Below are 23,463 nucleotides of genomic sequence, written 5' to 3'. Positions count from 1 at the left end.
CAGTGCAATAGGTCTCGGAGCATTTGAGTTAGAGCTTTTAGAATTGTTTATGGCTTTTTTTATTTGTAATTCTTTAGCATTGGCTACAGGAAACAAAAATGCTAAAGATTTACAAAAAAAACCCATAAACAATTCTAAAAGCACTAACTCTAATGCTGCGAGACCTATTGCATTTCCAATGCTTGTTGGATTTTATTACTGCCGTTGACCAACAGCGCAGAGACATGGCAAATGTTGAACCATTAACGAGAACAAATTAAAAATGGAGAAAAAAAACTTCACATGAAAAGCGATTATTTATTTCATACAAAACATTGTTACAATGAATTCCTCAAAAATATAATGAGTACTTTTCTACGAAACTAAAAGTTAAACATTTCTGTTGACTTCCCCGATCTCCCCGCACCGTTATGAATGCTTGACAGTGATGCGTTTACCTCTGAGAAATGGCCGCCAGAGCTGCAAGTGAACCGGAAGCGCGGTGCCTGACAACATGGCTGCCTCCTTAGCGTGAGGTCAGGGCGGAAAATCCTCGTATGCGGTGCCCTCGGCTTCAGGCTGATTGCGGACTCGGAGCCTGCAATGGCGTTACTGCGGGGCACCAAGAGGCTTCTGACAACACCCAGAGGTAACGAACGTTTAGGTTATTTTGTGGTGGGCACACGGGAATACAACTAAGACGGGTTAGGGTGGCGGGCGGTATAGCGTGAGTTGGAGGACTAGTTTACTAAATATGTTAAATGTGCAGTTTGTATATGTTTGTTTGAAGTGGTGTGACAGAACAGGAGGAATGTGTGGATAAAATGTACCGGAGGGGAGTGCAGAGGTAGTAGAAGCCTGTGACGCTGCTGGCACGTGGTCTGTCAGTTGTCACCTGGATTTTTAATGTTTATACAAACAGATGTGTATATGAAGCTCGTGCAATAGAAAAACATTAAACACAGCTTGAGTGGTTATCTAGGAAAACAACAAGTACTACAATGCACAGTGGTGCGGGCTAAAGGATCACTAGTACTGGCCCAAGTGTAGGGTGACCAACTGGCATGGGTGCAAATTCAGGACGGTGGTTGTAAAAATTAGGACAACGGGTACAAATTCAGGGCAGGAGGTCATAATTCAGGACAAAACTTAGGGACAAAAGGTACGTTTTACAGAGGTCACGCAATAGTATGTATATAAGTAAATAGACAACCACTTTGGTGCATGTCCAAAATAAGTTTATATTAGGTTGAGACAACTGTGCTCTTCATGGTTTATCAGTATGCACGCAGGTTTGAGCAACTATGCATGTCTTTTTGTAATTTTTCATATGATAATCTATGTCAGTCAAAGTTACGTTTATTTGACCATTGGCCTTAAAACGGTATTAAACATTCCTATACAAAAATTCTAAAATCATTCTCAGTTCATCGCAATTTCTAGAAACATTTCAACTTCATTGTGCTACTTGGGTTTACATGAAATTCATTCTAAAATCCATACCTACATCTGTTACCAAACACAAGAATTTTAAAAACAAGTTAAATTCCTGTCTATACAATATATTTCTAAAACACTATATGTCAGCTAAAACCTTCTAAAAACTCACATATATTCCATCATATCCTTCCACCCTCCATTTCCTTTTCCATGAATACCGTTTTTACGTGCTCCATGTACTTTGGTTACTGCACTTGGTTGTCCAGTCTGATATTTTGTTACAATTCATAGTCCTGAGCAGGCATGTTTGGTGAGTGAAATAGTTGGGAAGATCTGCTCGGATAGACATTGTGAGATGTAAAGTGGCATGCCTAGGATGTAGCCAATTGAGACCTGCAGTGCTGGACTAGAGTGCAGTCCTCCGAGTGACCAGCTTTATGTGTCAAATCGCTTCAAGCATTCCATTTCTGTTCAGCTGGTTATGACTGGTTTAGCGGATGGTATAGTACTGAGTGATGGATAAGACCCATAGCAGAAAGGTCTTCTATGAGAGTAAGAGCATTAAGCAGGAAAAGGGAGTTATTAAGCAGACTGCATGTGCTTTAATTGGCTGCTCAATGCTGAGTGTAATGGTATTATTGTGTGTTAGAGCGGTTAGATAGTTGACATTGCTATTTAATTCCCTGGCTAGCCATATATCAGCCCTCCTTATTTTAACTGTATATTGGAAATAGTGTACTGATTGGGCAATTTAGTTTCTGTGAGCTTTAAACTTCAGATTCTCATTGATACACAGAAGTGTGCTACCGAATAGAATCTGTATACACTGTTGAGGCATTATTGTAGGGCAGAAGGAGGAACTGTCTTTTACATACAGAACATTTTCTATTGAAATGCAAGCAAAATGCCATCGTGCAGTATTGCTGATAAATCTATATCGTGCCCAAATTCTAATGTGTGGAAATGTGGTCTCAGCAAATATGTATCATTTGAACATCACCAAGTAAAGTGTCTTGATTGTTTTGATCCTTTTAAAGCTCTGTTTGCAGCACACTTCTGAATTACAAACAAGTGGTCCTTTTGTGGTTTCCTAACTGCTATGTTTTGAGACATTTGCAGATATTTAAAAGTTGTTGTGTTAAAAATGAACTGATGGCGCACAGCCTTTGATTTCACATCCCCAAGGACATTTGGGAAAACATTGTGCATTCCTCAAAAAATTTGTCACTATATATCAATTGCTTTAGCTTCTAAAGCATAGTAAATAATGACTTTATTGTGCACCAGGCTACGACAGTCTTTGATGGGGCTCTTCATTGATTCCCTCACTATCACCAACAGTGCCTCTCATCTCTCCACAGCCCCTCTCATCTCTCCACGGCCCCTCTCATCTCTCCACAGCCCCTCTCTGGCATATATTTCATTTGTTTTATAGCCCTTCTCATACCACTATAAGATGTCGGTGCACTTTACATCACACACACACACACATACAGAGACAATAAATCATACACGTGTAACTCAGTATATAGATGTTACATAAGGCAAAGGGCACTACAAGGTGCAGGATGCACATGTCACCTATACTGGTAGGGATATTTTAAGAGTGCTTGGTCTGAAGAAGCACAAACTCAGGATTCAAAACATAACACTGTGGTTAGTTAACTTTAATGATAAGAATGTATTCCTACCGTAACAAACCTTTTTTTAGCAACATCAGGATAATGAAAGACTGGGAAGAGAACATAACTTTGTAACCTGTACCATGCAGCTGTTTGATGGCACTTCATAGCTCACTGATAGATTACATAAGTAACTTATGAACTGCACAGTAACAAAAGAATCTCAGTGACAAAAGTAGTAACAGAAACCACCGCAATGGAGCGCACACCGCTAGCCCCTCCTTCGGATCGCCCCTCGGGATTCTGGTACTTGTAGTTCAATAGTGGATCACCCAGGTGGGTGCAAGTCGGTACTTGTTGGACTGATGAATCTCTAGACCCGATACATGTCCCGGGTTTTTGGGCATCGCCCGAGACATGGCTCGGGTTTCGGGATAACTTCCCTCATCAGTAGAGAAATGGTTAGGGGTGGAGGAGAAGGCCGCCAAACAACCGTCAATGGCCTCGATGCCCGAACCGGCACGTAGGGCAGCATCCAGGAGCCCGTCGGCTCAAAGCTCAAGGGAGCCAATTAGTAGAAACCACCGCAATGGAGCGCACACCGCTAGCCCCTCCTCCGGATCGCCCCTCGGGATTCTGGTACTTGTAGTTCAATAGTGGATCACCCAGGTGGGTGCAAGTCGGTACTTGTTGGACTGATGAATCTCTAGACCCGATACATGTCCCGGGTTTTTGGGTATCGCCCGAGACATGGCTCGGGTTTCGGGATAACTTCCCTCATCAGTAGAGAAATGGTTAGGGGTGGAGGAGAAGGCCGCCAAACAACCGTCAATGGCCTCGATGCCCGAACCGGCACGTAGGGCAGCATCCAGGAGCCCGTCGGCTCAAAGCTCAAGGGAGCCAATTAGTAGAAACCACCGCAATGGAGCGCACACCGCTAGCCCCTCCTCCGGATCGCCCCTCGGGATTCTGGTACTTGTAGTTCAATAGTGGATCACCCAGGTGGGTGCAAGTCGGTACTTGTTGGACTGATGAATCTCTAGACCCGATACATGTCCCGGGTTTTTGGGTATCGCCCGAGACATGGCTCGGGTTTCGGGATAACTTCCCTCATCAGTAGAGAAATGGTTAGGGGTGGAGTTGAAGGCCGCCAAACAACCGTCAATGGCGTCGATGCCCGAACCGGCACGCAGGGCAGCATCCAGGAGCCCGTCGGCTCAAAGCAGCCAATTAGTAGAAACCACCGCAATGGAGCGCACACCGCTAGCCCCTCCTCCGGATCGCCCCTCGGGATTCTGGTACTTGTAGTTCAATAGTGGATCACCCAGGTGGGTGCAAGTCGGTACTTGTTGGACTGATGAATCTCTAGACCCGATACATGTCCCGGGTTTTTGGGTATCGCCCGAGACATGGCTCGGGTTTCGGGATAACTTCCCTCATCAGTAGAGAAATGGTTAGGGGTGGAGGAGAAGGCCGCCAAACAACCGTCAATGGCCTCGATGCCCGAACCGGCACGCAGGGCAGCATCCAGGAGCCCGTCGGCTCAAAGCAGCCAATTAGTAGAAACCACCGCAATGGAGCGCACACCGCTAGCCCCTCCTCCGGATCGCCCCTTGGGATTCTGGTACTTGTAGTTCAATAGTGGATCACCCAGGTGGGTGCAAGTCGGTACTTGTTGGACTGATGAATCTCTAGACCCGATACATGTCCCGGGTTTTTGGGTATCGCCCGAGACATGGCTCGGGTTTCGGGATAACTTCCCTCATCAGTAGAGAAATGGTTAGGGGTGGAGGAGAAGGCCGCCAAACAACCGTCAATGGCCTCGATGCCCGAACCGGCACGCAGGGCAGCATCCAGGAGCCCGTCGGCTCAAAGCTCAAGGGAGCCAATTAGTAGAAACCACCGCAATGGAGCGCACACCGCTAGCCCCTCCTCCGGATCGCCCCTCGGGATTCTGGTACTTGTAGTTCAATAGTGGATCACCCAGGTGGGTGCAAGTCGGTACTTGTTGGACTGATGAATCTCTAGACCCGATACATGTCCCGGGTTTTTGGGTATCGCCCGAGACATGGCTCGGGTTTCGGGATAACTTCCCTCATCAGTAGAGAAATGGTTAGGGGTGGAGGAGAAGGCCGCCAAAGAACCGTCAATGGCCTCGATGCCCGAACCGGCACGCAGGGCAGCATCCAGGAGCCCGTCGGCTCAAAGCTCAAGGGAGCCAATTAGTAGAAACCACCGCAATGGAGCGCACACCGCTAGCCCCTCCTCCGGATCGCCCCTCGGGATTCTGGTACTTGTAGTTCAATAGTGGATCACCCAGGTGGGTGCAAGTCGGTACTTGTTGGACTGATGAAAACATAACTTTGTAACCTGTACCATGCAGCTGTTTGATGGCACTTCATAGCTCACTGATAGATTACATAAGTAACTTATGAACTGCACAGTAACAAAAGAATCTCAGTGACAAAAGTAGTAACCCACTAAGATCTGCACATAAAATACTGTTCTTTGATATGCATGGTACACATATTTTGCATCAGGCATATTAACCCTTTGTGCTACCTTAGATGATTCAAAACTCTCATCTCACTCCTGCAGGTACATTAGTCACTAGACACTGACACTGGGGAACCACCCCTTAATATAAGTGAGGCCGATTTTACTGTTGCCTGGAAACTGCTGGATATACAAGGAACTTTGCAGTGCCACAAAACTGTCTCCCCTACCCCTCCCTCCCTGCCAGCCTCCTAGGGAAACACCAAATGCCCCGCCCGGCCTTGCTACCTCCCTCTAATGGTGCCCCTCATCTTCACATAGACCCAGTCGCGGTTGGCATGGCTCGAAGGTGTGGGGGCAGTGGGTCGCAAGGAGAAGAGGGGGGATTCATTTAATAATAAATTTAAAACAAACCATACTTTTCTGCTGGCTGGGTGGGTCCCGCGTCTTCTCGGCTCCTGCTCTCCTGCACACATATTATATAGAGACAATGACGCATATAAATGTGAAAGTCAATGTATGGGAAATGTTACTTGAGCTAATGGGGGTTACAAGGTGTAATCATACTTCATCCATCATTCAGTCTTTCACCATTCATTCTGTCCTTCCATCTGTGTGCCTATCCATATTCAACCATTTACAAACCTTTCCATCATGTATCCTTCCAGCCATCATTTCACACATCCATCTATCCACCCTATCCATCCGTACATCCATCCATTCACTCATCCATTCATCCAGCAATTTACCATCTCAGCCACCCAGTCACTCATCTTCTACTCATTCACCCTTTCTCATCCATCCTCCCTTTCTCTCTCCATCTCCCTTTCACTTAACCATCCATCCTTCCATCCATCCACCCACCCATCCATCTACTCATCCACTCATGAATCAATCCATTGACCCTATCACTCATCCATCCTTTCTCTTATGCAGCCACCTTTTCAATCCTTCACTCATCTATTCACCCTTTTGTCCATCTACCCTCCCTTTCACTCACTCATCCAGCCTTACATCCACCCTTTCACTCATCCGTCCATCCATTCACCCTTTCACTTATTAACCCACCCATCATTTCACTCCTCTATCCACACATCCATCATCCAGTTTCACTCATCCATCCTTTCACCCATGCATCAACCCTTCCACCCATCTATTTATCTTTTCTCTCATCCATCCTTCCACTCACTCATCCATCCATTCTTTCTCTCATGATCCATCCATTCACCCTTTCACTAATCCATCCACCCGTTCCTTCACTTACTTGCTGTCACAAACCCCACAAGCCTTACCGTCTGCCTGTAAAGTTGTCTTGCAGGGATGACATGAATAACCTCCTCCGTCTCTTACCTACTCCCCTGTCCTACCTTAATAGTACCAGACCGGGGGCATGGTGACATCCGGGGGAAGGAATCCACGGCCAATGCTTGTTTTTTTTGTTTATGTAGCGGAACTCCACCTGGAGCGCTTTACACAGCTACTTACATTAGTTTTTGAAAGCACAGGGAGATAAACCGGTTTGCCCGGAGTCACAGGATGTTGGGCCGACGTGGAGAATCAAATGCAGTTCCAAAGTCGTCGGCAGCTTCGGCATTTAGGCCACACCCACCCTACTGTGACGCCTGCAGGCTCTGTGTGCAGTTAAAGCCCATGAGCCCCTGGGGTACCTAAACCGATGACAGTTGAGAAATCGGGTGTTCTGCCTAAATGTATATATAATGTCTATATTTGCACTTGTGCAGCGATGGGCACAGAATCGGGTGTGCAGGTAAGTATACCCTTGCCTACCTCATATACCCTATGGAGGCGGGGGCAGAAGTGTGCAGTCTAGCAGCCTATACCATGTGCGTATCCATGCACGTGTGCAACACCGGCATGTCCTGGGGTCAGGTTTGCATGTTAATGACAACGCGCACGTCCTAGGTCTTAACCCTGTTGCTTACGTGTGCCCCTACTGACATGTAAAATGTGGGCATCCATGCGCACGCACCTTACTGGCGATGGCAGCTGATTCAGATGCGCAGATAATGTCATTGCACAGCTCTTAGACCCTAAATCTATTGGGGCCATGGGCTGAAGTGTAACTGTATATAGCATTTGCGCATGCGTGAACACCAAGGATGGTCGCAGGGTCAGGTGTACATACTAATGCTACTCCCACCTAGCATGCCTGAAATCTGTGGCTCAGGTGTGGCTATGCGAGCACATGTCATGTGCATCACTGGTGATGCCCGCGGGTGCAGTTGTGCAGACACTGACCTGGTGCATCTCTTATACATTAAACCTACGGCGCCGGGGGCTGAGGTGTACCAACTAACCCGATGATGAGGTCTGCTGCACTCCAAAAAGTGTTCAATGTACTATAAGGGTACTGGATGAATTCAAATTGTTTAGGGTGCTCAGGGTGATCCCCTTCTGTCCGGGAGGGGCATGGGAAGCAGTACAAATTAAAAAGACATTACGGGTGTAAGGTGGAGCTCCTGAGCACTCCTATGAGCTCAATATATGCTGGTAATTGAACAATAGTATTCAATGTTTCAAAGTTTTATTCACTTGGTTTTTTCTTGTTTCAAAATCAAAGTTTTTTTGATTGAGAATAGTTCATGTACATTAATTTTGAATGGTTCCACGAACATAGATTAAAAACAACATGATTGTCTGTGGAAAGAAACGCGTCAATATCCCCGATGCATTTCGAGCAGTGGACCTCTTCTTCATGGGGTCCATATGATCTAAAGGAAAGGTTGGAAATGCCAAATATTAATGGTGGCAGGGCCCGAGGTATAAGGCGAATGGTGATGATTAATGTGCACTAAAATCGTGGGACATGCTAGAGGGTGGGTGGCAGTGAATAAGACCTGGATGGTGAAAAGACGCCAAGATAGACAGGTTGAATCCACGTCGATTATCACACTACCCTCCTCGGTTCAAGAGTGGAAAAATGCAAATGCGCAGTTCCTCTTTGGACACGGGCAGCTGCTTCTATCAGCGCCGGCAAACTGCAGCAGGACAAAGGGGTAACTCTGGTAAGAAGCATTTGCCGTGCGACATCGCGGAAGTCAGGCAGCCTTCGTTGGGACGTGGACGGGGCCTGCAAAAGAAAGCGAAGGAGCCACGGGGAGAACGTCCGGAACCCTGCAGCCTGAATGCTGAAGTTCCTGGCCCCATCAGAGGGACCGGGCGAAGACTGCATGGCACCAGAGGCAACACTGGGCTCCCGAGTGGTGAGGAGAGCCCCGTGGCGTGCCAGGAGACGGGCAAGGACCGAGCCGGTAAGGTAGAGCTTGCAGGCTGTTTGAACACATGTTGCGTGCACTGGCTGGGGGGGGGGTGTTTATGTGCGTGTGTGTGTGCGCGCGCCTGTGTGTGTGCGCGCCTGCGGGAGAGAGATAGAGGGGGTGGCTGTGTGTGTGCATGCGTGTGTGGCTGTGTGTGGGCGCGCGATTGCGAGAGGCTGACTTTCCAGGAATGTGGGACAGGAGATGTGCACGGAGCAGGGCTGTACGTGCGCGCACACATGCTGAAATCGCCGACGGCCCTGCGCGTGCCCATCCCCTGTCCATTATTCCCAGCAAGTGGATAACATGAGATCTTTCGCTGGATGCAGCGCTTCGTGCTGCTAACACCAGCTCGACCTAAAAAGGGTAGGGCTTAGACAAGAGCCCTGTGGAACCGCCTTGTTTACGTTGGTGGGTGTGGATCTGTAAGTCCCCAGAGTGACGGTCTGGGTTCTGTCAGTTAGGAAATTGGTCATCCACTTCAGAAAAAGCCCCTGAACCCCAATGTCTTGGAGTCTCTCCAGTAGAATCTGATGTGAGATGGTATCAAATGCTGCTGACAGGTCTAGCAGCACCAAAAGTGCTTCCTGACCGTTGTATAGAGCCATTCTAATGTTATCAGTTACCTCGATAAGAGCCGATTCGGTGCTATGTTTGGCTCGGAAGCCTGACTGGGAGACATGTAGGTGGTGAGAGGATTCGATGAAGTCAGACAAGTGTTTGTTTATGTGTCTTTCAAGGAACTTGCTCTGCAACGGGAGCAAAGATCTAGGAAGATAGTTGGTCAGCTCGGAAGTCGGGATCTTGAGGTTTTTGCGCATGGGTACTACTTGAGCGTTTTTCCATTCAAGAGGGAGTCTGCCTGAGCTCAAGGAGCTAATAAGGATGGAACAGATGGGTCTGGCTAGCTGAGCCGAAAATGTGGAAGATATTTTAGCGGGCATAATGTCAAGGGGAGAACCTGATTTAGTTATGGTAAGAAGGGATGAGACTTCTGCTGGAGTGAGGGGAGGGAAGCAGTGTAGTTGCGCGGAAGTGTTGTGGAGGCTGGTATCTCCTGCTGTGGAAAGGGGAAGGATGGCCTTCGATGAAATGATTTTCTGGCATATGTTTTAAATTTTTTGAGTGAAGAAGGAGGCTATGTTATCACACAAAGTCTGTGACAGAGATTCTGCTGTGTCACAGGCTCTGGGATTCGTGTAGGTTTTGAGGATCTGAAAGAGGGTTCTAGAATTATTTCCAGCTTGTTCCAATTGATGTGAGATGTAAAGTTTGCAAGCGTTTTTGATATTTTTGTGTTAGGTCAGAGCGGATTTATATCTCCCTTTATTTTGCTCACTGTGCGAGAGTCGCCATATTCGCTCTGTTTTTTTGCACCTGCTCTTTTCCATACGTAAGGCTGGGGAATACCAATTAGTGGGAGTGGATTTAGAGGAATGAGTCTGTGGCTTCATAGAGGCAGCCTTATCTATAGAGTTTAAGATGGCGGAGTTAAAATGGGATAATTGTTGTGCTACACTATAAGTGGCGGTGTCGGTATCCCAAGAGAGAAAGGGGGACAGGAGATGCTCCGGCATCAATTTATGCCAAGGTCTATACGATCGATTGGTGTGAGGTGGGGTTTTTTTGGGACTCATAAGACGAAAGTTCACCAGAGAGTGAACATAATGTTTTGTAATCAATTACATGTGACTTTGTACATCTCAGCACAGTGGGTAGATGGTCGCAGCTGCCACACTGTGAGGGCATCAGCCCTGAAGCTTCGGGTACCCGACAAGTGGGTAGGCAAGGTGTAGATTAGATAAGTCAGGTTATGTAGACACAAACCTTATAACAGACGGAATTGTATGAGAAATAGAGAAACTACTTGGGTGAATTGTGGTTTAAACCAGGTTAGTCCAGTCCTCCATACAATTCAGTCCAGTATGGAGACTGTTGGTGCACAAAATCCATTTGAGCTCCTTTCTTATTGAGGATTCCATTAATGTCTGTGCTCCGAGGTGGTGGTTGGATCACTTTGATTACTTGACATTTTAGATCATCCTCCGTGTGTCCTTGACTTGTGAAATGTTCCACCAGAAGTGCGTTCGGTGTTTGGCATCTCAGCCTGCTTTGGAGTTGGCAGATTCTAATCCTGACTTACTGCGTGGTCTGACTGACATAGATTTTCTTACATGGGCATATAATCGCATATGCAACATTGTTGGTGTTACAGTTGGAAAGGTGGTTTAAATTTACATTAATACTTTCATAGACAAATCTTTTGCTTTCGATGGTCATGTGTCAAACACTACAGCCCCCATAGCGATAGTGGCCCATTGTTGGTGGTAGGCCCCATATCTCAGTGAGTGTTTTGGAGGTCTTTTTGGTAGGTAATGCTGCTCTGACTAGGTGACCTTTTATATTCTTGTTTTTACGGAATACGAAGAGAGGAAGTTCTAGTGTCATATTGCCAGCATTCAGGATCGGCCGATGTTTTATGATACATTTCTTAACCAGTTTGGAAATTGGGGAAAATGTTGTCCCACATACCATCCGATCATCATTATTTTTAGATTTGGGAGTCAGAAGTACCTCACGGGGACAGTACCATGCTCATTTGAGTGAGTTTTTGACATGTTTTATGGGGTAACCTCTACTAATCAGTTTCCTAGATAGTTTGTGCTTCCTTAAAATAATCCTTTTTTTAAAAGCAGTTCCTTCTAATACGGAGGAACTGGGAAAAAGGTAGGGAGTCTCGCAGTGCGCGAGGGTGATGGCTGTTGTAAACGAGTAAGGTGTTTTTCTCAGTAGGCTTTCGGAAGAGGGTAGTGTATAACCTGTCCTCTTAGTATATGATTAATAGGTCCAGAAATGCAACCTATTTTTTACTGTGTGTCAATGTGAATTTAGGACCATTACAATGGGTGTTAAGTCACTCGAGGAATACTAACAGAGCAGTCTTGGGTCCCTTCCAAATAAAAAAAATATCATCTATACATCTCTTCCATTCCAAGATGCTAGGAGCAAAAGGGTTGACCATGGACAAGATCGTGTTGGTTTCAAGCCAATCCATGTATTGGATGGCAAAGTTACGGGACAAGCAGTGCTTGAGTATGTGTAGAAAAAATGGAGTGGGGACCAAGTGGGGGCGGGGCCTTGAGTTAAGAATGTTTTGGCCGAGTCTAGATGGCATTCTAAATGGGCCTTCTGTCTGAGTGATTACAGATCAGATGGAAAGTTTTGAAATTGCTTGTGTGATTGTGCAATGCTTTCACTGTGCTTGTGTGCCATTTCAGCTTTGAGTGACCTTTGATCACTGGTGAATATTTGAAAAAATAGGCCTGTTTTGCAACATAATTGTAGGAAGCTGGTTCTTTATATACTATACCAAAGTAAGTTATAGTGTTCATGGAGTCCAGTCGATCCCCAAAGGTATAGCCGAGGCTAAATTAGATAATCACTAACATCTCTTCGTGGTAGTGAGGTCAATCAGTTAGGCTTACTAGGAGGGTGTGTTAAGCATTTGTTGTATTCACTCAATGAGACTAATGGCACACACTCCGAGACCGAGTCCAGACAAATTAGGTAAGTATAAAAAGAATACATATTTTTATTTCTAGAACCAAGCAGGACTTGAAACAGTTTAGAGAAATCTACTTTTGAATGCAAAACCTTACAAGGAAAAGCAGTTGTGGTTGAAATTGCAATCGTACAAGTTTGTATTGGCTATTAAAACAGTTAAAAACACAGAAACTACTTTAGAGTACTTTTAAATTACTTTTGCTACTCAGGTGATATGCCTAGATATTAAACTGTGGGTCTTACAAAATACAGGCAAGTACCAGAGGTTTTAAGTCAAAGAAAGTGACTTTGGTTTCTCATACAAAAAGTCAGTTCAACACTTGGAACTTTTTTGGGCAAATAATCCTACCATTGGTTCCTATGGAGCTAAAGAGTGTTAACAGTTTACAGGTACGTAAATTACCTGCAAGTATGGCTTTTGGGGTTCAGGACCAAGGTTCCCCAAGGGCCAGTTAGCCACTCAAAGGACACCACCAGCTGCACTAGGGTGCCCGGGTGCAGAGTGCGGTGGCCCAGTGTCAACCAAAGGTGCTAGGGGGCTGTCGGTTGGGGGCTGCTTAAGAGCAGGCCACTCTGATCTTGGAGCCAAGCTCCTAGGGTTAAGGTCAGGGCAAAGGGGGTCCAGGTTGGCACATCACCAGCAATGCAGGGGCTGCCGAGTGCATGGTGCTTAGGAGAGGTCAGAAGCCCGATGCAATGCTATGGAGGTTGCTGGTTTTGGATTTTGGCTGCAGGCTCGGTCCAAGAAGTCTTCTGGAAGGAACCAACAGCTGGGCAGGTAAGTTGGAGGTCTTGGTGACGTAGGTGCACCTCAGGTCCTCTTCTGCAGGGCGACCAGATGCAGGGCGGCCTTTTGAGGTTGGAGTTCACCTTCCGGGCTACTCTGGTGGTAGAGGTCTCCGTGCAGAGGCTGCAGGTGACGTCGGGTAGTTGTGGAGGGGTCAACCCCTGGTGAACTTGGACTCTGGAGTGCTGGGGTACTTTGTTGGGACTGGTGGGCCACTTGGACTCGAGCCGTAGGCGACGGGTGCAGTGATGGTTCCAGGCGTCAAGTTTCTTCGGCCTCGGCAGGCTCAGAATCTTTCTTTGGAACAGAGCTGCTGTTCGCAGGAGATCCAGTCTTTGTGGAAGTTAGTCAGTTCTCCCAGGTGTTCTGGAGTTTGCTGGCTGCAGGACAAGTCGACTTTTGAAGCAGGCTCTCTGGAAACTGAAAATTGCCTGGTAGGGCTGGGGCCATGTCAGTTCTTCTCTACAGTCTCCTCTGCTGTGCGACTTCTACCGTCCTCCTTCTTTGTAGTTTGCAGGAATCCGAGGAGGCAAGGTTCAGGGTCACCCCTAAATAATAAATGGAGGGGTGTACAGGTCGGGAACAATAGGTCCCTTTCTTGGTGTGGGAACACCCCCTATTATGCCACCCTCCATTGGCAGGGGGGCATGAGCCTCTCTCTAATTGGCTGGGTCCCCTCATCTTCAAGTTGGAGGGGAATGAGATGTGTGCTTCATCTTGCCTCCCCCACCTGAGGGGTGGGGTTTGCACCTCTCCTCCTAACTTTGTTTCCCCGCTGATTCTCCTGCCCAAAGTGGGGGGTCAGAACCAGTGGGAGCCAGTTGCTGTTGGCAGTAAAAGGCAGGGACAGCTTACAAAGGCGCCAGGCCTCAGCCCATCCTGGGGGAGGAGGCATGACACATCTGCCGAGGATGGGCTTTAGTTTCTGGACGCAGAGAGCAGAGGCCCTCTACCCAAGGGTCCAGAGACCTCTCTGGTGGTGGCAAATGGCAGATAGCCATTCAGGAACCACACTAGGGCAGGTCTGTTTTCAGGGGGCATCTCTAAGATGCCCTCGAATTGCATTTTACATTAAACACCACACTGGCTTTGGGTTTAACGTGCTGAAATGTTTGCTACCAACCTTCCCAAGTTTCAGTAAAGCCATTATGGAGCTGTAGAGTTCGTAATGACCAACTCGCAGACCATATACTCTTTCTGGCTTTACTGCACTTACAATTTCTTAAGAATGGACTTAGACACCGTAGGGGTACAGGGCTCATACCACTGTACCCTCACCTGTGGGCTAGTGCACCCTGCTAGAGGGGTGACATACCTAGGCCCCAGGTAGTGGATTGCAGGCATAGCACACAGTAATATGTGCCATGTCGACTCTTCACTTTCTCTGTATCAAACAATGCAGCCTGCAAAAGCAGTGTGTGGGTGGCACAATAGGTGCTGCAGCCCTTGGAGGCCTTCCCTGGTCACAGTGCCCTTGGTGCCCATGGTACCTTTAACAGGGGGCTTATCTGTGGCTAGAAGTGTGCCAATTGTAGGTAGAAATGTACAGTTTTGGGGAAAGAACACAGGCCCTTGTAACCAGATTGACAGGGACCCAGGGTACATCAAGTCAAAGAGTATCAGAAACCTGGCAAAAAGTAGGGTGGTACTGAAACAGAAACATACTCTCCTACAGTAATTGTCTTGGAACTGTCTTAAAATAGCTGCAACACTTCTGGCCTACTTCCCTTTCTAAACCGGAATGTCCTAAAATCTTGGTTTAAATAATCATTAAGATAGCACATGTAATCATTGACACACACACCTAGTAGGCATCAGCTTTGTAATATTCGTAGCCTGTCACCAACTTCGACATTTTGAAAATGCTAATTAATATAAGCTAGAGTCAGGACTCTCCGTGTTTTTGTAACTGACACCTTTGAAGTCTGTGGTGACATGTCATGGGCTCACTACTCCAATCCTACTTCCCCCATATGTGCACAGGCACACCTAATCGGATTTAGTAGGGCTGGCCTTTGCAATGCATTGTGAGATATTATGCATCAGTTTTGGCAAACCTTCAGACCTGCAAATCAATGACTATCATGCCTTCAAATTTAGTTTTATTGTCTCTGCATGATCTATGGACCATTACCTTTCAGGACACTGACAACTAATTTGCTCTACAGAAGAGTTAAACTTTGTGATCATAGAACTGTATTATGAGATGACAAAGCAGGGGATCTACTGGATGGGAATATCCTTTATAAGGTGCACTAGCGTGTTTTACCTGCCCCGAGTATCTGACTGCATGTATATTTGGTGTCCTGACTTTTATTTCTGCTTTAGTGTTCTGCTATTCTTAGTGTAAGAGCAGAGTCCTGGGCCTCTCCATAACTGTGAGATGCTAGACCTGTCGTGACCTGGATTGGTACAAGTAGTGTGCCCTCACAGGCTGTCTTGTGTGTAGCACATACAGCAGTGGTATCAACGTACCATATTTTGATATTGATAGGGTGCCCAGACCTTTTGTCTGTCTTACTGAATGTGTGTCCAATAGGCCCCTCTAATGTAAAGTTCTGCAGCTATGTAAATGCCCAGGACCTTGCACTGTCATCCTTTGTGAATGTTGAGTACTTTTGTAGTGTGCATGTAGCAGGACTCTGAGTGCTTCTGAGCATTGAAGCCATTGAGCCCCTGGTTTTGTGTTGCATAGGATGGAGCATGGAAACAGCTTTCCCAGCCAGTGGGAGTGTATTGCCTGCATTCCTGTAGCTTGAGAGTGGAGATGGGCCTACTGTTAGGAATTCCATGAGGTGTTTGTGTTTCTTTCAAAGCACTGCCATTTGGCTATTGTTATGGACGAGGGGTGTGCCTGTAGGGACTGTTTTGGAAGATGAGTTGGTTCTTAGGTTAGGCCTGCCATTTAGTCTAACCCTGATTACTGCTTCTGTGAGTCTGATGCCATCCAGATGCAGACATCTCACACTTCATTATGTTCATGTTATGAGTAAACCAGTGCTACCTGCTATGTGAAGCATCATTTTACATGAAGGCTTTGTCAGCAGAGCAGCTCTGAGAAGGGAATTTCAAAGAGATCCACCCCATACCTGTTCTGGATTTTGAGAAGGTGGATCCAGGTACCCTGTCTAGAAAAAAATGTATAAAAGTGGGACCAAAACAACGTACTTTTTGCCCTAGTTTCAAGTCCTACTTGATGAGAAAGGGCGTTCCCTGTAGTATATTACCATCTGAGCAGGACTGGTGCCTGCTTGGTAGTCAGTCTCCTGGATTTGAGGGGACATCACCCGAAGTCTGCACTGTCATTTTTTTCAAAGTTGTATTTTTTTATAGGTTTTTTTTGCTCTTTTGGCTCCCTCAGTTCTTGATTTACCTTCTACATGGTTCTGCAGATTTCTTTTAACATCAATATTTTGGCCTGTCGTCATGATTTGTCATAAGAGATCTGACGATTGGTTTGACTCACAATCTTGATGTGCAAGCTGCTTAGCAGATACAGCCCTTATTTCAGTGGCAGGAAATTCCGTGAGGTTATATGTAGTCTGAATCTTTATAGAACGGTGTCGGCTGTCCCTTTGACGCTCAGTACTCGCAATCAAGTTCTGCTCCATTTTTAAATTCCATCACATTTTCTTTCAATAAACTGCCTTTTCCCCGTTCTGACAATGTTCTATTCACCGTTACATTTTTTTTTTTTTTTTACATATAGGCTAGATTAGATGAGGACGTCCATCATCGAGTAGAACTAAAATGCGAAGGAATGGATCAAAAGGGAATACGGGTCACTGAAAAGGGGTGCTACCGTTTCAACTTGGGGAGCAGGGAAGTTGAGATACCGCAACAGCCATACTAAGGGAGTACCACATTTCTTGGTTTTGGGAATAGAATAAAGAAAGGTTCCTCTCTGAAACCTATAGAAATAATATTTTTTCTATAATGTTTTTGTTATAAAGATTATTAATAGTACCGTAAGGTGTATGCTAAGAGTGAGATCCACCTTATAATACGGATAATTGCGATTTCCTGTAGGGGAGTATGTGTACTCTAGGTAGCAAGCCAAACGTCCCGTCGAAAGTGTGGGTGGCGAAGAGTTAGTGGAAGTTCTCAGAGCCGCCACAGGGTGGCACCATAGCATTAGTTTTGGTTTACTTCTAATTTTGCTCTAATCGAAAGGTTCATACTAAAGTATTGAGAGAAGTTTTGGTGTAGAGTTTTTTGCTTCGAGATTAAAAAAGAGTAGGATTAATAGGAGAGTAGAGGTTATGAAGAGTTGTACAAACGCTCAGAATTGCTTTATAGCACAGTACAACATGAAGACACGCGATGGAGTTCAACAGGTAAGGGTGGAATGGGTTATTTTGATTTTGGAAAGAGTGCTCAAAATTGGCTTGAGAAAAACAGCAAAACGTTGGTGGTTTCTAAATGGTGAAAAGTCTTGAAGAAAGCTAATGCAAGGTATTTGTGTTGCTAAAAAGGCTTTGCCATGGAAACAGTAACAAGGGATGCAGGTTTGAGTCCTCAGGTCTTCTATTTAAGAATGTTTACCAAGAAAGTGCGGAAAGGAAGCGAGATGGGAGTAGCAGAGAACTATGCTGGAACGAACACATGCAATTGGTCGGAGTTGGATTGATTTGTTTTCAAAATATTTTTTTTTAACACACTTATTGCATTTCTATTAATAGTAGGCAGTACATGAGCATGACCGTTGAAGTAATGAATAAGTACAGGTGGATTGTGCCATTAGTGTAATTATAGAATCGCATAGTAATGGCTTCATGTCTCAACATTGGTCACACCACGGAAAAAAGGAGGGGGGGAATAAACACATTAACGGAATGACATAATTAACTTCCTACCCTGACCCCAAACTAAATTTAACGGGACCCTAATACTTCGCCTAAAATTTGTCTCCTTTATCATTAAAGGAGAAGTGAATGTGTGATCTAGTCCATGTATGGACCTGGTGCAATAACGGTGTCCGGGGTCCTACTGCATACAATCACCTAGGGCACAACCAACGTCAGACCTACATGGTCAGTCCCTCCCCTAATCACAACTCTATCATGAATCCGAGTCCGGATATTTAAAGCCCTCCACTAGTATATCTCATTCCAAGGAAATGGGAGATTTGCGCAGCTGTGCTCTTCCTGCCTAATGGCCATACTCTCTGCAAGACCCCAACGATGGTCCTCTACTAGCTAATCCTCTAGTGTAGGAGACAGTGGAGACTTCCAGTGTATTGTAAGAGTCACTTTGCTAGTAGTAATGTCAAGTTCATGAACCGTATACCTGCTTTAGAACATCTGGGTCTTATGGGAAGCCTCAATATACAATGTTCAATAGTGTCCCACCTGGTCAGCCCCTTAACTTAGTGTTCGTTGTATCCCCGCCCAGTAGTGTGATAACTGCGGACAGGCCCAAAGCATTTGAATCAGATCGGACCTCTCCATTCGACAATGGGGACACCTCGAGGATGCAGTAGGGTATTTGATTGATTTTGTGTGGCGTCAGATATGCTCTGTGTAGTATAGCGTATTGAATAAACTTGAATCTGGAGTTGCGGGGCACCTTTTAGAGCATGTGCGACCATTATTTGTCAGAAAAAGTCCTCACCAAGTCTGCCTCCCATGTATCTCGCAGGGTTGTATGTGTGATCATAAACTGTTCCCTGAGTCCCTTGTATAGTATCGTGCTAAGTCCCGCCCATGCCGCATTGTATGCAGCGATTGGAGTTTGTGAACCGGGGGTTCACTACCGTCCACCGCCCAGTATTTTGCGCACAGATCAATGAATACTATCATGTGTAACAAATAAGGAGTCCGTGCAGTTGTAGGAGTATACAATCCTCGTGTATCATGAGTTCAAGTTCAAGCATTTATAAAGCGCACTACTCACCCGGAGGGTCTCAAGGCGCTGGAGGGAGGGGTTTACTGTTTATCGAATAGCCATGTTTTCAGTTCTTTTCTGAAGGAGATGTGATTCTGAGTAAGGCGGAGGTGGGTGGGGAGTGAGTTCCAGGTCTTGGCAGCCAGGAAGGAGAAGGATCTGCCACCCATGGTGGTTTTTCGGATGCGCGGGACTGCAGCGAGGGCTTGATTGGATGATCTTAGTTGGCGGGTGGGATAGTAGAAGGACAGTCGGGTGTTGAGGCATTCGGGTCCTAGATTATAGAGGGCCTTGTGTGCGTGGGTAAGAAGGCGGAAGGTAATTCTTTTGTTGACGGGAAGCCAGTGGAGGTTTTTTAAGTGACCGGTGATGTGCTCTTGGCGCGGGATGTCTAATATGAGTCTCGCTGATGCGTTTTGGATGCGCTGGAGCTTTTTCTGCAATTTTGTTGTATTCCGGCGTAGAGTGTGTTGCCATAGTCCTGTCGACTCGTGACCAGTGCATGGGTGACAGTCTTTCTTGTTTCGAGGGGGATCCAGCGGAAGATCTTTTTGAGAATGCGAAGGATGTTGAAGCAGGAGGACGATACGGCGTTGACTTGTCTGGACATTGAGAGGGAGGAGTCTAGGATGAAGCCAAGGTTACGTGCATGGTCTGTGGGTGTGGGCGCAGATCCCAAAGCGGAAGGCCACCAGGAGTCGTCCCAAGCTGAGGGGGAGGATCCGAGGATGAGCACCTCCGTTTTGTCTGAGTTGAGTTTTAAGCGGCTCTGTTTCATCCATTCGGCTACTTCTTTCATACCTTCTTGAAGGTTGTTTTTGGCGGTGTTGGGGTCTTTGGTGAGGGAAAGGATTAGCTGGGTGTCGTCGGCGTAGGAGATGATATTGAGGTTGTGTTGACGTGCGATGGAGGCGAGGGGACTCATGTAGACGTTGAAGAGGGTGGGACTGAGTGAGGAGCCTTGAGGTACGCCGCAGATGACTTCGGTGGGTTCTGAGTAGAAAGGGGGGAGTCGGACTCTCTGGGTTCTCCCGGCTAGGAACGAGATGATCCAGTCCAAGGCTTTTCCTTGTATGCCGATGTTGTTGAGGCGTTGTATGAGGGTGTTGTGACAGACAGTGTCGAAGGCGGCGGAGAGGTCGAGTAGAATGAGGGCCACTGTTTCACCGTTGTCCAGGAGTGCTCGGATGTCGTCGGTCGCCGCAATGAGGGCGGTTTCTGTGCTGTGTTTGGCTCGAAAGCCGTTCTGTGAGGGATCCAGGGAGTTGTTGGATTCAAGGAAGGCGGCGAGTTGGCTGTTGACGGCTTTCTCGATGACTTTGGCCGGGAAAGTGAGGAGGGAAATGGGTCGGTAGTTTTTCAGTTCTGAGGGGTCTGCTGTTGGTTTTTTCAGAAGGGCGCTGAGTTTGGCGTGTTTCCAAATTTCTGGAAAGGTGGCGGAGTTGAAGGAGCAGTTGATGACATCGCGGAGTTGGGGAGCGATGATGGAGTCAGCTTTGTTGAAGATGTAGTGGGGACAGGGGTCAGAAGGTGAGCCAGAGTGGATTGAGTTCATGAGGCGAATGGTGTCTTCAATGGTGATTGGGTTCCAGGAGTTGAGGTAGTTAGTTGGAGGGGTGGGATCTGAAGGGGGTGTGGTGAGTTGGTCATTGGGAGTGTTCTTGAAGCTGTTGTGGATGTCGGCAATTTTGTTGTAGAAGAAGGAGGATAGCGCATCGCAGAGGTCTTGGGAGTTAGTGATGTCGTTGGATGCTGCGGGAGGGTTGGTGAATTCTTTGACGATATTGAAGAGTTCCTTGCTGTTATGAGAATTGTTGTCGAGACGGTCCTTAAATGCTGATTTCTTGGCGGATCGAATCAGTTGGTGGTGTTTGCGGGTGGCTGTCTTGAGGGAGGCCATGTTGTCTGAGGTTGGTTCTTTTCTCCAATTCTTCTCCAGGGTGCGGCATGTCTTCTTGGATTTTATAAGGTCATCATTGAACCAGGGAGCTTTTTTGCTGGATGATTTCGACTGGTGTTTTTTCAGGGGTGCTAGTTCGTCCGCACTGTGGGTAATCCATTGCCTGAGGTTGGTGGCCGCTAGGTCTGGGTCCGTTGCTAGGGTGGGAGTGTTTTGGCTGAGTGATGTGAGGAGTTGGTCGGTGGTGATTTTGTTCCATTTTCTTCGGGGAATGGGTTGTGGATGGTTGTGGGTCAGGGTTGTTTTGTAGCTGAAGTGAACACAGCTGTGATCCGTCCAGTGGAGAGCTGTAGTGTGATCGAAGGAGATGTGCTTGCTGGAGGTGAAGATAGGGTCGAGCGTGTGTCCGGCTATGTGAGTGGGGGTGTCAACAAGTTGTTTGAGTCCGAGATTAGACAGGTTGTCCAGAAGGGTGGTGGTGGTGTTGTTGTCGAGAATGTTGTCAAGGTGGTAGTTGAGGTCTCCTAGAAGAATGTAGTTCTCGGAGGCGAGGGCGTGCGGGCTGACGAAGTCAGTGATGTCGTCGCTGAATTGAGATCTGGTGCCTGGGGGCCTGTAAATGAGGGTTCCTCTAAGTGTGGTCCTGGGGTCGGTGTGGATCTGAAAGTGGAGGTGTTCGGCGGTTGCAAGATTGTCGTCAGAGCTGGATGTAATTTTGATGGTGTTTCTATGGACGATGGCGATGCCCCCTCCAGTTTGATCGGTGCGGTCTTTTCAAATGATCTTGTAAGTGTCCGGTATGGCTATGGCGATGTCGGGGGCAGAAGATGCATTCATCCATGTTTCAGTGAGGAAGGCGATGTCAGGTGACGCAGTGTCGATTAAGTCCCAGAGTTCGGTTGCATGTTTGTGGACCGAGCGGGTGTTCAGTAGGATGCATTTCAAGACGTTGGGTTCGGAGCTGTGTGTGGAGGAGGTGTGTTTGGTGAGGGTCCTGGAGCAGGTGAACTTACAGGAGAATGGGCCGTGGGTACGTCCTGGGGTAGCTTCGCTGCAAAGTGGGGTGCGTCCGGCGTTGATGGCGAGGAGAGTAGCGGCATCATAAGTTACTCTGGGGGGTTGGGAGCGGCATAGAGCAGGGGGACGGACGCTGGGCGCGGTCCAGGCGCGGACGGGCGCAGACGGGCTTACCTTTGGCGCAACTGGGGCGCGATTGCTGCGCGTGAACGCTGCGCGCTACGGCATCTGTCATAAGTGGGTGGGGAGGGGGAAGGGGCGAGGGAGGATCAGATGGGAGGTGGGTGCGTGGTGGAGGGGGCGGGCTCAGGGCAAAACAACAACAACACAGCAAATGGCGGCAATAACGCGAGTGCAGACCGGGTTGGAGGAAAGAGCAGAGGTTTTTACCAAAATGATAAAAGCAGTGAACAAATGCAGCTTTTAAGCGAAAATATTACAAACATTCAACTAATGCAGGCACAGTCGAGCGCACAAGCAGGCAGGCACGTTCAAGCGCTTAATGAGGGCAGCAGCGCTATGCAGGCAAAAATTAAAGTACAGTGCAGCAAGCCACTTAAAGCGTCAGGAAAGCTCAGCAGCGCAATGCACACGATACCAGGCAGCTCTGGGCAGGAGTCAGCGAGGGCGGGAGGGAGCGACCGTTCCCAACGAAGTCGAGGCTGTCACAGCGCTATGGTGGACAGGGGTGAGCTTACACACTTAGTGGGAGGGAGGATCAGATGGGAGGCGGGTGCGTGGTGGAGGGGGCGGGCTCAGGGAAAAACAACAACAACACAGCAAATGGCGGCAATAACGCGAGTGCAGACCGGGTTGGAGTAAAGAGCAGAGGTTTTTACCAAAATGATAAAAGCAGTGAACAAATGCAGCTTTTAAGCGAAAATATTACAAACATTCAACTAATGCAGGCACAGTCGAGCGCACAAGCAGGCAGGCACGTTCAAGCGCTTAATGAGGGCAGCAGCGCTATGCAGGCAAAAATTAAAGTACAGTGCAGCAAGCCACTTAAAACGTCAGGAAAGCTCAGCAGCGCAATGCACACGATACCAGGCAGTTCTGGGCAGGAGTCAGCGAGGGCAGGAGGGAGCGACCGTTCCCAACGAAGTCGAGGCGGTCACCTGAGGGGGCGGTAGGAGTTTGATGAGTATGAATAAATATCAAGACATTAGTAGCCTTTCTTTTGACTTTGTAGGAAGTGAGTGACTGGACTAGGAACATATTGAAAGTTTGAAAAAAGAGATATATATCCTGATTTGCAGTTGGATAGGGCGTAAAACCCTCTGTGTTTTGGAGGAAGTGTTGAGACTGGAAGGGAAGTACACCAGTGGAATTTATTCTACTTTGACGAAGGTTTGGTGGAGGCAATTTGTCCATTGGTTGCTCCCGTAGGTTTAGCACAAAGTGCTAAAATTGGAGGATTTACGATTCCCACCTAACATGTAAATTGGGTGCTTAACTGCCATCATTTTTCAGTATGACTGTTTGTGACTTATA

The 23,463-nt window shown here is 47.1% G+C and overlaps 1 protein-coding gene across 1 annotated transcript in view; it reads left to right on the top strand.

Annotated features, from left to right (window-relative positions):
* Positions 1–456: 456 nt before the first annotated feature.
* The window catches only part of MRPL18 (mitochondrial ribosomal protein L18), a 58,348-nt gene continuing 35,341 nt past the window's right edge, over positions 457–23,463 (top strand). The window contains exon 1 of the mRNA XM_078666015.1: positions 457–628. Coding sequence (XP_078522141.1) covers positions 583–628 — 46 coding nt within the window. The 5' untranslated portion in view covers positions 457–582. The remainder of the gene's footprint in view (positions 629–23,463) is intronic.

Source organism: Lissotriton helveticus, chromosome 1_1 (assembly GCF_964261635.1).
Source record: "Lissotriton helveticus chromosome 1_1, aLisHel1.1, whole genome shotgun sequence".
NCBI lineage: Eukaryota > Metazoa > Chordata > Amphibia > Caudata > Salamandridae > Lissotriton > Lissotriton helveticus.
Note: the sequence above shows the minus strand (reverse complement) of the source record. Positions and strands in the feature narration are given on the sequence as shown.